This window comes from Macrosteles quadrilineatus, unplaced genomic scaffold, assembly GCF_028750875.1.
Source record: "Macrosteles quadrilineatus isolate MER2022 unplaced genomic scaffold, UCM_ALF_1.0 Scaffold_3__2_contigs__length_128488019, whole genome shotgun sequence".
Taxonomy (NCBI): domain Eukaryota; kingdom Metazoa; phylum Arthropoda; class Insecta; order Hemiptera; family Cicadellidae; genus Macrosteles; species Macrosteles quadrilineatus.
Window position 1 is genome coordinate 54,469,556 of NW_026542596.1, and position 15,846 is coordinate 54,485,401.

A 15,846-nucleotide genomic window follows, 5' to 3' on the forward strand; every position below is an offset into this window, starting at 1 on the left:
GCTGATACTGTTTATTTAGTAGTACAATCAGTTCCACCATAACTTTATTGAAAAGATATATACAAATTTTAGTTAGGCTACATATTCACCTTGCATGATGTGATACTCATAACCCTCAGAGGCCCTAAACAGTTGCAGGCTCTCCTCAAATTTTATCTATGGCGACGCAATGCCCGCCCGCATCTTAGACCTTCCGGGACTCTAATCTTAGACCTTCCGGGAATCGAATCTTAGACCTTCCGGGACTCAAATCATAGACCTTCCAGGACTCGAATCTTAGAACTTCCAGGAATCAAATCTTAGACCTTCCGGGATTCGAATCTTAGACCTTCCAAGACTCAAATCTTAGACCTTCCGGGAATTAGACCATCAGCAACTCTCATTTTATAAACATTTATTTGAAAAAGTTACATTGTGTGCCCAAGGTCTAAAACAGTATCAGTGGATGAGTTTTTTGCATTGACTGTACTCTTAGACCTTCCGGGACTTAGACCTTTGACATACTACCAGATTAGACCCTCAGCAACAAGTACAAACTGCAAAATGTGTGTCGAAGGTCTAATTAGACCTTCCGGGAATTAGACCTTCAGCAACTGATCCAAAATATGTACTAGCCAGTTTTATACCACATGCAACACATCTCCATACATTGGGATCTGGACAAATAGTAGCCAAAATACCTAAAAACTTAGTAGCCTATATTTATGGGGAAGATGTTGTAAAAATGCTATTATTTTACATTTTAGTATGTTCAAAATATTTCTGATTGTGTATCAAAACATTTCACTTTCTACTCAAAATAACTACACCAGCATTTCCTACTTACATCTAGTTCCCCAAATATTTCCATGCATCGATAATAACGAGTTGTAGATGTCATTTTGTCAGTGGTCATTAAAAACTCTTCCAGGTCTTCTTTGGCTTTCTTAGCTCTCATCCTTTGTTCTTCTTTTTCTTCTTTGAGTTTCTGTGTTTTGTAAGCATTAAATGCTTGTTTCTTCTCATTTAGGTGTTTGAGATGTGGATATCGAGGGTCGGAAGCAATCAGCTTGACAGCTTGTTCCCAAGACGCATTACTAGGGACATCCTAAAACAACAGAAATTATTTGATTATTTGATAAATCTTTTTAAAACACATTACAGCTGATGAGTAGGCAAAACATACTCTTGTGCTAAAAGTTCTCAGCACTTCCCACAATCTAAACAATTGTATGTAACAAAAGGAGGCCTTGTCTAACAGTTAGAGGCCTGGGGATTGATTGGTCAACATGTAAAAAAAATATATCTACATTTATAAAGTTTACATTTTCTCCATCACCATTTACCGTACTTTTTTGACATTTTGTTGAAATTGTTAATTTTACTGAGCCACACTAGTTGAATTAAACAAACAAAATTTTTGGGAAAAAGTGGGTGTGCAGCTGTTTTTTACAGTGGATGTCATGAATCAAAATTATTCCTTACTGCGTCTACACCCTTATCTGTTGCAAAGGACGGGTAAAGTAACTAGAATACAAGTATATTAGTTTACGCAACGATTGCGTAAAGATAGTATTAACGACAGGAGTAGAAAATTTAAGGTACGAGCCTAGGCGAGTGCCTTAAAAACTTCTACGAGTGTCGTTAACACTATTTAAGCGAGTTGCATACACTACTTTACCTACGACAGTTGGAGTTGGAATCATTACAATTTTACTTATTCTCTCTCAATCCTTGAACCTCATTGGTCCATTACCCGTGTTGTTTTGAGTAAAACTATGCTGTTATGAAAGTAAAGAATGCTGTTAAAAAAAACGGTCTAAGGTAAAAATCTTAACAGACTTGATTGCATGTTATCACAAACAATCAGTGTTAGCTAATTGTTATACGTTAAATAAGATGGTTAAAGTGTTTTTTTAATGGTATTTATGAGATTATTGTGGATCTTTCCATCTCGAATAGCATAACAGAAAGTTTTCAAGACTATTCAGAACCTAAAATCTGATTCCATCTTCAGGCGAGAAAGTACTTGACAAGAATAACAGGGGCCGACACAAACCCACAGCTGAAGGTGGAAAACACAATTAAAAACCACACACAGAAAAGTACATTAAATAAACAAATATAACAACTTAATAAAAGGATAGATGGAACGTATTTTATGGTTATTCTGATGGTTATTACAGATCCAATACTCACTCTTTCCTTTAAAAGTTCCTTGAAAGCCTCAATAGCTTCCTTCTTATCCTTGTAGACCAGTTTGTTGGGCTCTGGTGTGCTAGTTCGACTATCCGAGGCAGACTTCAGAGATGACATGCTGTCCTCGTCTGCAGAAACATCATTAAATTTGTTGAAAACATTTCATAATACAAACCCAAAACAGAAACTGACATTGCATAGGGATAGTTTTATTATACGAAAATTAGAACAAAATTTGATAAAAATATAGATCTGCAATTACCAGTAAAAATAAATGGTTTAAAATCACATTCTTGTAATTTTTAGAAGGACGAGCTGGTGGCCCGTCCTACGTACAGGAATCGAGTTGTCAACTAAAACGGAATAATTCAGAACATCTAGTTTACACGCATAGACACAAATTCTGGCAGTTTTAATGGGGAAGATCACCTTATAAACAAATGTAACATGACCACCTATTTATTCCATTCGAATATAGACCTAAAATATGGCGATATGCATTTTAAATCCGATAATTTTACCATAAAACAGCATTTGTGTCGATTTGAAAAATCTGGAAGTGAGATTGGCGACCGATTCACTCTGGTTTTGAGTAGAGTAGCTACATGCCACCTCCAACTGCATACTGTACTACTTATGTACTTACCGTACCTTATCTTACCTCCGTGACCACTGAAACTTTTATGAGGGTTCTCTTCTATAACCTGCCTCTTCAAAATTTAGATCCCAGTCTGAGGATGCATTTCATAACTTGATATTTCCCGTCTATCGTGTGGTACTCCTTTGAATATACTTTTTAAAAGTTGCACAGCCTGTGCATGCAAACTTTAACTACTTCTGGAAAGCATCCCTATATTTGGGTGTTAACACATTTCTCTTAGCTCTCTGTTCTTTTTATTTCGACCTCCGGGCCGTTATCTTGAACTGGTCTGTATATTTTGTCCGCACTTTATTCTCTAACCCAGCATTAAGGTTTTTCGGTTCTTTGGTCAGTGCCCAAGTTTCTGAATCATCAGTACTACGGGGATAGTTGGTATGGTATGAGCCGACTTTAGTTTCTACTGCACCCTGCAGTTTATTTGACAGTTTTATAGAGACCTACTACACCGATTGACGCTTTCATCTTTCATTACTAACCAAAATTTTAGTATGCCGACATACTCACATTCAAACATACAGAAAAAGAAGTATCAACACGTAAACCACTTATATCTTAAACAATTAAGCGATAAACTGCTTAAAAAATATTTCCCAAATATGAGTTGAAATTTGCAATTCATAAACTAAATACTTACACATATTGCGTTTACGACAAAACTTGATTAAACGCAAGTGTTTGAGATGTTTAGTTCAAAATAACACATTTCCTGATAACGCAGATCCTTCACGGTAGGGGAAAACTACCTACATTTTAAAGTGAAATAGTATGTAGGCAACACCAACAAACAATATTTTTGTAAACAAACAACTTGTAACATAAATATTTCAATGACAGTTATAAACCAGCTGTTAGTTAAACCAGCATTGAAAATACTTTAAATTGCTTGCGTCGGCTGCCAGACTTTTTAAAAATTAAAACTTAATTTCTAAAAAACTGAAACCCTAAACTAAAATTATGGCTTCGACATTCCCTAGTTCTCAAAATTATCTTTCTTCCAACACAAAAATCATGAAAATCCGTTAAGTGATTGATTCAGAATCGTGAAATAAAAAAACCCTGTTTCGTTTTAATATTATAGATTCTAATATGTGTCCAAGAAAGAATTGTTATACAAATAACCCAACTAGGAAAAGAGATCCAGGCAGTCGATAGCAGAAAAAAGTTCAAATACAACTCCTTTAACTAAATATTTTGCCCCTGCAACAAGACTTCTACCAAAAAGTTGCTAAATTTATCATTGCAGTTGTAACAGTTTTGTAACTACCCTTCTATTAAGTTCTTCATGGAAAATCTCATTGGAAGGGTGGAATATCAGGTCCAATAAGGTAATTCTTTGATGTTGGCCTTGTCGTACATTTATAATTCTTCAACAACAAAATTTTGACATAAGTCTTCAATACAGTCTGTTCATATAACATGTAAGTTAAAAATGTGTCTTGATTTGAATCTTGAAATTACAAAACATTAATAGGCCCTACATTATTGGCGATGTATTTCTGGTAAGGTTTTGAAGCATTGTCTATATTTATTTAACTATGCTTTTAATTACTGATAACAAAATACGGTATATTTCCCTTAAAACCAATTTTCCATCAAATGGACAGCCTAGTCCTATCACAAGTCAGACACATCTTTTGAAATAGTAAGACAGATTCAAATGATACTCACTGATATTGGCTGGAGGAGTAGGAATACTGATAGCTGCTAGGGTAGCCGCCACTGCCTGGTCCAGGGCAGACGACGAACTCGAATGACCTGTGCATCAATTTTAAAAAAGTTTAAAAAAATAATGGATTTTGCTGATGATTATAATATGAATCATGTAAAATAAGGGAAACTCAGAAAAAAATCAAGCCATAGGTTACCCTTAGAGTCAAAATGTAACCTTAAACTTTTTATTAACGTATTTTTAGTAACATATCATGTCATACTTCATACTAATGTTATAAATGTGAAAGTTTGTGTTTGTTTGTCTGAAGTTCGAACACATTAACTACTGGTCGTATTGGGCTGAAATTTGGCATGATGGTTGCTCACATTCCCAATGGATCATGAGGACCAATTTACCAGGAAGTGCTAACAGTTAATGGTACCATGAGCTGCTGGGACGTGTAATGTACGACCATACAGGAAAGTGGGCTCCACCTGGCTGATATTGTTTTCCATAATTAATGCACTTATGAAAAATATAGAAATTTTTTTACTAGGCAGTAGAGCTCTTAATGGGCTAGAGTTTAGATTTATGATATATATATATACTAAGTCAGATCATCTTCAGCGATTATCTGAACACCCGTGACTATATTTGCAACACCAAGCAAACATAACAATTAAAAATAATTATCTACTTACTTGTTGAAGTAGTAGAACTTCCTTTAGACATTGATGTTTTACTGAAAAACAAAATCAAGATTTGAAATAGTTTGAAAATATGAATTAAGAGATATTGAACATCTTCTAACCATTTAAAAAGGGTGTAGAGTTGTCATTTATTTGTCCTGGTTTTGCTACAGATGTTTCAAGACAAGAACGACTCTTGAGAATAAAATGTGGGGCATTTGAAAAAAATGAGTATAGAGTACACTAATAGCTAGAACAATATGTCTTTGGTAATGTTGATTCTGAAAAATACTGTCAGTATGGATAGCTATAACTCATTATAATCTTAGGATTTTTTGAAAGGATAGCAGGCTTACCTGAATGGGAAAGAGTCCAAACTGGCACAGGAAACACAAAACTTTACACTATATACACAAAACAATAGAACATTTGTTTTGTAAAAACAATAGAATATAAACTTTACACTATGTTTTGTGTAGTGTAAAGTTTTGTGTTTCCTGTGCCCGTTTGGACTCTTTCCCATTCAGGTAAACCTGCAATCCTCTCAAAAATTGCTAAAAACCTAGACCCTTGTGCTCTATGTTACACCCTTAACCTCGTTATAATCTTAGTAGAAATTTGAAAATATCTTTTGATTTAAACTTAATATTTCACCTTAAAGCTTCTTCTTGTGCAATTTTGGTCTTGAGATCCTCCAGTTCCTTAGGAATCGTCCACCGTGATTCTTTGGTTGTCACATTATGGTAATATGTCTTCCCGGTTTCTGATTTGTATTCCTTCCATGGACACTGGGAGAGTAACAGCTGAACAAAAATTAATGTGTTATAATATATAACAATAATAAATAATTAAATATATTTATAACAATAATTAAATAAAAAAGAATATAAAAAAAGGGTACTCATGTTATTTTATATATTACTAGCTGTAACCCGCGGGCTTTGCCTGGGTTTAACTTCTTAATTTTCAAGATGATCTCGTTCGCATGGCTCAGTCACGTCCTGGTTGAAGTTTGTTCGCTATGCTCACTCACCTTTTGGTTGAAAATTAGCTGTTGTCATAAATGTAAAAGAAATAATAGTGCTGCATCCTGTTGGTAATCCTTGTAACTTTAATGCTATTGAACATTATAGAACAGAACCAACTTGTTTAATGAAACAGCTGTTAAGATTCATTAATTCCATTTCTCATAAGGTAAACATGGGAAACTCCAGAGCCACTGGGGCGGAGCCGATTGGACGGATCACAAAATTGATGGTGTATAAACCTATTCCATGAAATTCTACACGTATGTACCAAGTTTCGTGGCAATCGGTTCAGCGGTGTCTGAGTTTATCACTGTCAAATATATATATATATATACAAACATCCTCTTTTATACTTATAGATTTATTAATATATATATATAGGCTATATTTAATATGATGATAAATTTATGAGGGGTAGGTTTATGAGTGTTTAAAGATTAAATTTATAAAGAACTATATGGAGATGCGCCAGGCACCCAGTTGACTAGTGTTTTATATGTTTTGTGTGTGACACATTTTTCAGGCAAAATTAGAGTACTTAAAAGGATCAGACAATGGCGTTCACGTCGCATTATGGTGAAATGTGCATAACCCATAGAGGAAAAAACTTGGAACACAAGGCGACAGGTAATTAAACCTTTTAATTTATAAGTATTGTTGTTGCACATGACCGATAAGTCTGAATAAAGGCAAAATAATTGTCCAAAGCATAGTCTGCCCTGTCACGAGACAACATCATATATCTAGGGTTTGAATTCCATCACAAACCGGTTTGGTACAACTCACAGGACATGTCTGTGGTAGAGCTTGCTGGAAGAGACTAGTCTAAAATTAACCGTCGGAAAGCTTGGGAGAGAATTGACAGGATTGGAGGATTTTTTGTGAGGATTCATCTCACCTTTGATTGGGTGTTTTGTTAATTTGTGTGTGTGCAGTGTGCATACCTAAACTTACTGGATTATAACAACAACCTTTAAGCCTATAATAAATAAGGATATTTTTTGCTAAGATTAACAACAGATAAAATAATATTGTAATCAAATTTGTAGCTATTAATTATGTCGAGATCTGATCCAGCACTTACAGTTGTAAGTATATGTTGGTTTAAATAGAAAGACTTAGTTGAACAAAGCACACAAAACAAAATGTACCAGCTTACTTCAGCAGGAGTCTTAAGTTCATTGGGTTTTTCCCAAAGACTTTGCTTGGTGGCAGTGTTGTAGTAGTAAATCCTTCCATCAGGTGCCTTGTGTTCAGTCCAATCAGTTTTCTTTTTGTCTTTTCCTTCATCAGAAACTGACCTATAACAACATATTTAATCAAAATTTTAATTTTCTTTTCCATAGTCAACTGACCAAAATTTTACGGTTTTTGCCATAACAGTAGCAGTGAATGTATTACACAGTAGAAACCAAAACACAAAACTAGTTTGGGAAATATGTAGTCATATCTACCTAAATCTCAATTTCTTAAATATGGCCATATGGAGTGTAAAAAGTGGCCGTGAAAACCTGTTATCATTTGTGGTTTTTATTGACAAGTCTAGGTACTCACCGAAAACACAATTTCTTCTAAAATAAATATTTCATCGGCCATTTTTAAACTCCCCAGCCTATTTCCGCACTTTCCCCCCTACCATTGCTTTAGATATGTCACAATCTTCAATTATATGGTTTCTAGTGATGGTCGAATCTAGGAATTTTGAATCTCAAATCTGAATCTTTAATCTTCGAATCTCGAGTCCCACAAATAATTACAAATGGGATTATGGTGATTAAAAAAGCAAGAATGGGTTAGGAACCATTTAACACTTATAACCTGTCACAGTATATGCGTTATAATTCTATTCTTAAAAAAATAACTTTTTTAAATTTTCGAATCTTGTTAATCAAATCTTGAATTTGAATCTTTTCTTAGGATTCGGTGGATTCAAGATTCGGATTCGACACATCCCAAATGGTTTCACTAAACTTCACTAATCTGGAGATGAATGTCAGCATCTGATATGTTTCTGGTTGCAAAAAACGTATGACTGACCTTATTCCCCACACAGCGGGAGGTTCGATGCTTTAATAGGTTTTAAAAATGCACAAGATTACACGTCTGCTACAGAGCTGCAAATGGTGTCATTCTGTTCATAAATTATACCAGGAAGGGGCGAGGAGCCTTGATACGGCATACACACAAACTACGGAGCTATACACTAAAACAGCCCTTAAATAAAAAACTAATAAATCTTAATCAACATGGGGTTTCCTTAAAATCCAACCCATAGGGGAAATTAACACATTGAAGACACTCTTATTGGGGTTTTGTGAATAAATCCTACTTCAGAGATGTTTTCTCCTATAAAGTGAACGCCTTTAAGCTTTTAACTTAGAAAAACCTTATGAACTCACCCCAAAGCTGAAGAGATTCCTGGACTTTCAGGAGTGTCTGTTGGTATGGGTGCTTCTCCTGTACAACATATCATTAAAATATAAAATAAAATAATAAAATATGTATATGTATATAAAATATGTATGTTAATAAAATATGTATTCTACATCAGAATAACGGATTTATGATTAAAATCTGACAACATTAGTAAACTACTACCTATCGTTTGTTGCTACATGTAGACTTAAACAGTAGGCCAACTTATAGACAAATCTTTAGAATAATTCTACTTTAGTTGTGTAAGCGAGTAGAGTATACCGAAAATGTGGTTTTTCAACGGATAAACTTATTAAAACTTATATAAGTGGTATGGATTGTAGCTTGTAAGCGTAAAAAATTGCGTAATTGGCTTGAATGTAAACAAATTATCTTAACATATAACCTACTGCTTATTGTCAATATGATATTTTCACTTTCATTACAAACTTTGTTTATCTTCGAGCTGGTGATTTAATTTTTTACGTTTACAAGTCTTGTCATATAAACCACTTTTTCTATGATAGCACATTAAATATTTATCGCATGGAAAAGATAATTACATATTTACATTCAGCTTAAAATTCCACAAATTTAAATAGGCCCACTTAAATTGAGTGTTTCAAAAATAATAAAGGCTGGCCTATTCTTTTTTTTAAATTTTATATTTATTTGACTTTTCCAGTGAAAACAACAATCATTTTTTATCAACTTAAAGACATTATTTTGAATCAGAAAAGAAAAAAAAATATTTTAACATGACGTTTGAGATCAATACAAATCCATTTATTTTAGGTTTCTGATAGGCTAGTTATAATATTTTGGTATTAATAAATTGTCTGGTTAGTTGAGTGGTTATGGTGTTTGCCTTAAAATCTGAAGGCTACTGGTTCGATTCCAATCAAGATATACAGCCACAGATATACAACAATATGTAGGCCTAGTTTAGGCTATATATCAGAAATCACATAGGCCTAAGGCTAAATGAAATACCCCCCGCCGCAGCAAACCTGCAGACTAAGCGAATTTCCATCTGCCTGATTGGATTTACACTAAAATGTCTCCTTAAAAATATCACATTTATTCCCTATTTAAATAACATTAGTTTAATAAGTAGCCTGGGTACTTAGGTTTGCTGCAACAGGGAGGGTAAAAAGGGGTGTTTTTTTTTATTTTTTTTGTAAAATGTTAATGGTTTAGTATGAAATGAAGGCATTTTCCAAATTTGATCAAAATATGTTCATGAACAAGGAAACTACAACAGTAGAATAACATGGGAATTTTAAATTTAGGCCTACAGTTTTTTTTAATTTTCTCCGTAACTTTGAGGCGCATAACCACGCTTCAGTATACCAAATTATTTGTTTTTTTTAAGCTCTACAAAATAGTTTGGAAAGAAAATGCTAAATTTCAAGTGTTTAGGGTCAAAAATGGGAAAAACCAATTTTTACCCCATAACCTCCATTAATTTTTAAATACACATAAATTATACCAAAACATGGTAAATATCTTCAATTATAATAATCTTACCAACAATAATAATATAGGATACAATGTACATAGTATTTACAATACATAGGCCTAATCTCAGGGATTTTTATAAAATCAACGGTTTTTGAGTTAATTAAGAAACAAAATTTTAAATGGCCGCCATTTTGTTTTATGAATTAGAAAAATCCAATCGTCATAATTTTTTTGTAGCTTTGTCTAGTTGTCTATAATGTTTGTGCAGAGTTTCCATTTCGTATGTTTAACCATTCTTTAGAAAAAAATTAATAACAGAAAAAAACAAAATGGCGGCTGTGTGAGTAACTAATTTAAGGACTTCCGAACAATTTAAATATGATATTTAGGTATGTTTCTTACCCAGGAGCAATGCCCTAAAATATTGGTAGAGAGTTCCGGGACACCCTAGGTATATAAATATATATACAGTAGAACGTCAATTATCCGAAGCCCGGTCATCCGAAACGTCGGTTAACCGAAAGGAAGAAAGAAGCAAAAATCAATAAAATCGCGCGCCAATCACGACTGGCCGTAGCGCTACGCCACCGCACGGCTGCTAAGTGGTGAAAGTCTAAATATAGCACAAAGGTCTGACCCTCCCCCTTCCCCCCAAACCCCTACTCCATTCACTGTTGTTACGCCCGCTCACTTCGAGGTCATTGCACAACCCCTTCCACCCTTCTATTGTTTTTCATTGCCAGTCAGTCGCCGGCGACTGCTTTAAGTTGACCTATTCTGTTGTAACAACAGCTAAAAAAATAGGTTAGGACAACTACCTCTTGCTTATTTCTACAATGTAAAAATATTTGTATTACTGTAGAATCTACACAGTAGTAAATATTATCCAGTATTTCACGTAAACACAAGCTACATTTTAACAAATATTGATTTTTTACCAATTTAAACCAAACTCGACTCGAAACTGCCGAGTTAAAAAATAAGCTCGAGTTTCAAGGCTGTACTCGACTTGAATTTGAAATTTCAAGTACTCGCACATCTCTATAATTAATCAAATTTATATTATTGTACACTATCCATAGACGCGAAATCGGCAAATCGCCGCTGGCCGCTATCCCTTCCCGTCATTTCCCGTTCCCCGTATTTTTCCCATCAATGACCAATTATCTGAATAATCAGTTATCCGAACAACCCCAATCCCCAATTAATTCGGATAATCGACGTTCTACTGTATATATATATGAATTTGAAAGGATGGTGTTTTAGGCCTCTAGGGACCTCAAAACGAAAAAGTAAATCGGTCCCGGGTCCAGGTCTTACCATGAGTACTCCGGTAATAGCTTATTCCCTATAGGGAAATTCGCTAAAAAATATATTGTCAGTGTCTCATGCATAAACATCTATCAATACTGTAAAAAATAGTAAATGTATGAAACTAATGACAAAAAATGTTTAACTTGTTTCTTTGCAAATAAGAAATTCTGTAGACATGGTCCTAAGAAACCAAATTACCTGGAGGAGGCCCAAAACCAAATGGTGGTGGAGGTAGACCAAATGGGGGAGCCATAGGAGGTCTTGGTGGCAGATGCATATCCCCGGGCATCATGGGGGGTGGAATGAAAGAGGGTGGTGGTCCTCCGCCAAACCCACCAATAGGAGGTGGTCCACGGGGAGGAAGTCCTGGCATAGGGGGAAATGGACCACCCGGCCCAAACTTACCAGGGGGTCCAACCATGTCATCAGGAGGGTTCTGGAAAAAACATTTTACAATTACCAGACTAATAACCTTTCTTAGAGGTTGGGTTACCTATAGGATTTGGGTGGATTACATTAAACACAATGATCTTACAAACATTTAATCTACCCAAGACAATTTGATAAAATACCCCCGCCGCAGCAAACCTGCAGACTAAGCGAATTTCAACTTGTCTGATTATATTTCTACTAAAATATTTCCATAAATAAGACATAGGTTATTTTATTCCCTATTTAAATAACATTGGATTTAACGAGTGCTTATATCCATAAACAAGTAAAGTACAACAATTTTCATTTTCTCCATAAGAATAACATAGGAATTTTAAATTAGGTACACTATTTTTGAATATTCTCCGTGACAGTTAGGCATACAAACAGCGCTTCAATATACTAAATTATTTCTTTTTTTAAGCTCTACAAAACGGTTTAAAGAAAGAAACTGCAAATTTGTTTGTTTTTAGGGTCAAAAATGGGAAAAACCCATTTTTACCCCATAAAACCCCCCATAAACTCCTGTTCCAATGGTCCAATTATGCTGGATCGCGAACTCGTTCGAATAAATGTAGGTTTACACGTTTGTACCAAATTTCATCAAAATCGGATCATTTTTGCTCGAGTTATCGCGCTAACGGACACACACACACATATATATCTAATATATAAAATTCTCGTGTCACAGTGTTTGTCTGCAAACTCCTCCGGAACGACTTCACCGATCGTTATGAAATTTGGTGTGTAAATTCTGTAGGTATGCGAATCGGACGTAAACTATTTCCCGTTTCGAAATTCTTAAAAGGGCTCCGCCCCAGTGGCTCTGGAGTTTCCCATGTTAACCTTATGAGAAATGGAATTAATGAATCTTAACAGCTGTTTCAATTAAACAAGTTGGTTCTGTTCTATGATGTTCAATAGCATTAAAGTTACAAGGATTACCAACAGGGTGCAGCACTATTATTTCTTTTACATTTATGACAACAGCTAATTTGCAACCAAAAGGTGAGTGAGCGTAGCGAACGAACTTCAACCTGGAGGCGAGTGAGCGTAGCGAACGAGCTCCAACCCAAAGGTGAGTGAGCGTAGCGAACGAACTTCAACCAGGACGTGATTGAGCGATGCGAACGAGAGAGGCGAGTGAGCGTAGCGAACGAGCTCCAACCCAAAGGTGAGTGAGCGTAGCGAACGAACTTCAACCAGGACGTGATTGAGCGATGCGAACGAGATCATCTTGAAAATTAAACGTAACGGTACCTACTTTCTTTCCATCGGTCTGTCTTAGGGGAAACCTATAACTTAGGCGATACGAAGTTCGCCGGGTCAGCTAGTATATATATATATATATGAATTTGAACGGATGGTGTTTTTGGCCTCTAGGGACCTCAAAACAAAAAAAATCGGTCCCGCGTCCAGGTCTTACCATGAGTACTACGGTAATAGCAATAGCTTATTCCCTATATGGGAAATTCGCTTAAAAGGAGTTTTCCAACACTTCAATATTATAAAATATTAAAAAAATTATTACTCCCCGATAAACTTAGCCTATAACTTACCTATCTTCAAAGTGAAACTCAAAGTGAGACTATAACTTAATGCGACACTGCGCTGTAGGTAAGTTAAGGCTACCCGGTAGTTCAGATTTAGCAGATTATAGTTTGGTTGATACTGATAAAAACAAACAAGGTAGGCCCTAATAAAAAATCAAAAGTTGATCATATGCTGTGTGATATTTTGTTAAAGAGATAAATTTTCGTATTATTTAAGGTTGTCAAATCATAAACATTAGTTCAAATAAACTAACCCCAACGCCGCATTGCACTGTAAAAAGTGGGGGACGAATTTTCTTGTGATAGATCCAGCAACCTTTTGATTGTTAGGCAAGCAAAAAGTTATAACCACTCAGCTACCCAGCCAGTCATATGATAAAAGGTAGGGCATACCCAAGGATTTCTGAGGAACAGTGCCGGATTGGGATTTGGGATAAATAAGTTTTTTACTGTTAAATAAAATAGGCCTTAAATGTTTGAATCTAAAACATATTAACAAGCAAGCAACAATTGTAGCCTATAAGTTATAACTTATAAAGAGGAATAGGCCTATAACAATCACACTTCGTTCTACACTCATCCTTCACTCTGTAATACTTTTAATACTTTTCTTTGAAATGGCGACCATACAAAGTAGGTATTTTAAGCCAAGTATGAATGGAGATGAGTGTATGATGAGTGGCGCGATCTTGTAGTCTTGTTAGTGACTAAGGCCGACATATTCCTTAGATACAGCTGTTAATTAATAGCCCATACAGCTAATTGCGACTAAGGGACCTACAGTTTATAGTGGAATCCGAACCACTTCTTTTCCTTGGTATATACGAATTGGTCTAATTATCAGGATAGTACTGCGGATAGTCGTAGTACCTACTCACCCGTGCGGACGTTAATCCATACCGGGGAGTATCGCATCTACAGTGCATACCTATAAATATCCACTCATATTTGGGTTAAAATAGGTAACTTAAGGTAGCCTTACCTAGGTAACTTAGCGTCCTTATCTCAACCGGTAATAGGACAAGAGTCTTAGTAACTTAATTTAATTTGATATATTAATGCCAACGACTTAACCAATACATACATACATACATTAAGCATGTTCTCCTAGCAGGGTACCGTTCGTAGAGGATATGCGTAGGATAACCGAACGTGGATAAGGCGTCCGGCAGCGAAGCACCGGGTTGTGGGGACCCGGAACACCATTACCAAAACGATACAATGTACAGCCATCGGTGTTGGTGGTATAGTGGATAGAGTACTAGGCTTATGTACAAGACGTGTAACTTAGGCCTATCTAGATCGAATCCCATCGGTGACACTAACTTTTTGTCAACGATTTTGCTTAGAATGTTCTTTCTTCTGAACTGTACATCGTTTTTTAGAATTTGAGGCATTTATAATTTTATTTTATAAACAGAATTTAACCTTCATTCAATTTTTTTCATTATCAGCAAGTTTGGTTAGGTTATGACAGTAACTGCCGGACGTCTAAGGCTGCGGCCACACGGGTGTTTTTTTCACGCACAAACGCAGCGTGAAAACACGCGAAAAATTAGAGTAACATTGAAACAAATAGGCGCCCGCTACTGCCGGAAAACACACTGTGTGTGGCATACCTCATTACATTTAATGCTGCTCATATTTCTTGCGTTTTTTCACGCTGCGTTCTTGCGTGAAAAAACGCCCGTGTGGCAGCAGCCTAATCGGTTACCGGACGCGTATCCTCTGCCATTAACTAAATTATAAGCTAGGTCTAGGCCTATTTGGTTTTTAATAGCCTAATAATAATAACAATATCCTATTTCCAGTAGGCCTATGCTCTTGAGAATCGGGTGTCAAGAAAAAAAGCCAAATAAAGATTCTATCCAGACAAAGCAATTTCTTACAGCTTATAACTTAGTCGGCTAACTTAGTTTGTTTATTATTTGAGGTTTAGGCCTAGGCGCTAGATAAGCTCCTAGATCATACAAAACTTACCATTTAAGACAAGAGGAACCAATATCTCAAGCTGATGGAACTGAAAACCACTTGAAAATAATATGGGACAGGTCTAGATACTTTTACGCAAAATGTATTGTCATTTAAAATACATTTTAAAAACAGAACATTCAATAATAGGCTAGGCTAAAAAACTCAAACTCCTACTCCAATATAATCCCAATTCCCAACCCTACCGGCCAATCTTGTTTTTCACTATTCACCTTGTTCTTTGTTGCCGATATCACACGCAAAGAGTAACAGAAAACAAGAACTATTTCGATTAAAGATCAAACCACTTTTTATACTCTATGTCTGTAGTTTGGAATGAATCCAATCCTCCGGCACAATTTGTTTTTCAGGATTAATTTTGCCAACAGTGTCATTTAGAGGCTTCTGATTGACTATAACGAGGTTTAGTAATTTAAACATATTTTTTGTTCATAGAATAAAATTATAAATGCCTCAAATTCAATTTTAT

General features: G+C 35.4%; 1 protein-coding gene across 3 annotated transcripts in view; it reads right to left on the reverse strand.

Annotated features, from left to right (window-relative positions):
- The window catches only part of LOC128990711 (pre-mRNA-processing factor 40 homolog B), a 38,597-nt gene extending 23,121 nt beyond the window's left edge, over nucleotides 1-15,476 (reverse strand). Inside the window, exons 1-9 of one of the 3 annotated variants that reach the window (XM_054413241.1) lie at nucleotides 15,366-15,476; nucleotides 11,599-11,836; nucleotides 8,607-8,664; nucleotides 7,367-7,508; nucleotides 5,834-5,982; nucleotides 5,192-5,232; nucleotides 4,508-4,594; nucleotides 2,179-2,306; nucleotides 827-1,087 (exon numbers count right to left, since the gene is read on the reverse strand). In XM_054413241.1, coding sequence (XP_054269216.1) covers nucleotides 827-1,087; nucleotides 2,179-2,306; nucleotides 4,508-4,594; nucleotides 5,192-5,232; nucleotides 5,834-5,982; nucleotides 7,367-7,508; nucleotides 8,607-8,664; nucleotides 11,599-11,836; nucleotides 15,366-15,368 — 1,107 coding nt within the window. In that variant the 5' untranslated portion in view covers nucleotides 15,369-15,476. Of the gene's footprint in view, nucleotides 1-826; nucleotides 1,088-2,178; nucleotides 2,307-4,507; nucleotides 4,595-5,191; nucleotides 5,233-5,833; nucleotides 5,983-7,366; nucleotides 7,509-8,606; nucleotides 8,665-11,598; nucleotides 11,837-13,391; nucleotides 13,408-14,477; nucleotides 14,502-15,365 lie in introns of those variants that run through there. The other 2 variants (XM_054413240.1, XM_054413242.1) reach the window with 2 other exon arrangements.
- Between the last annotated feature and the right edge of the window lie 370 nt (nucleotides 15,477-15,846).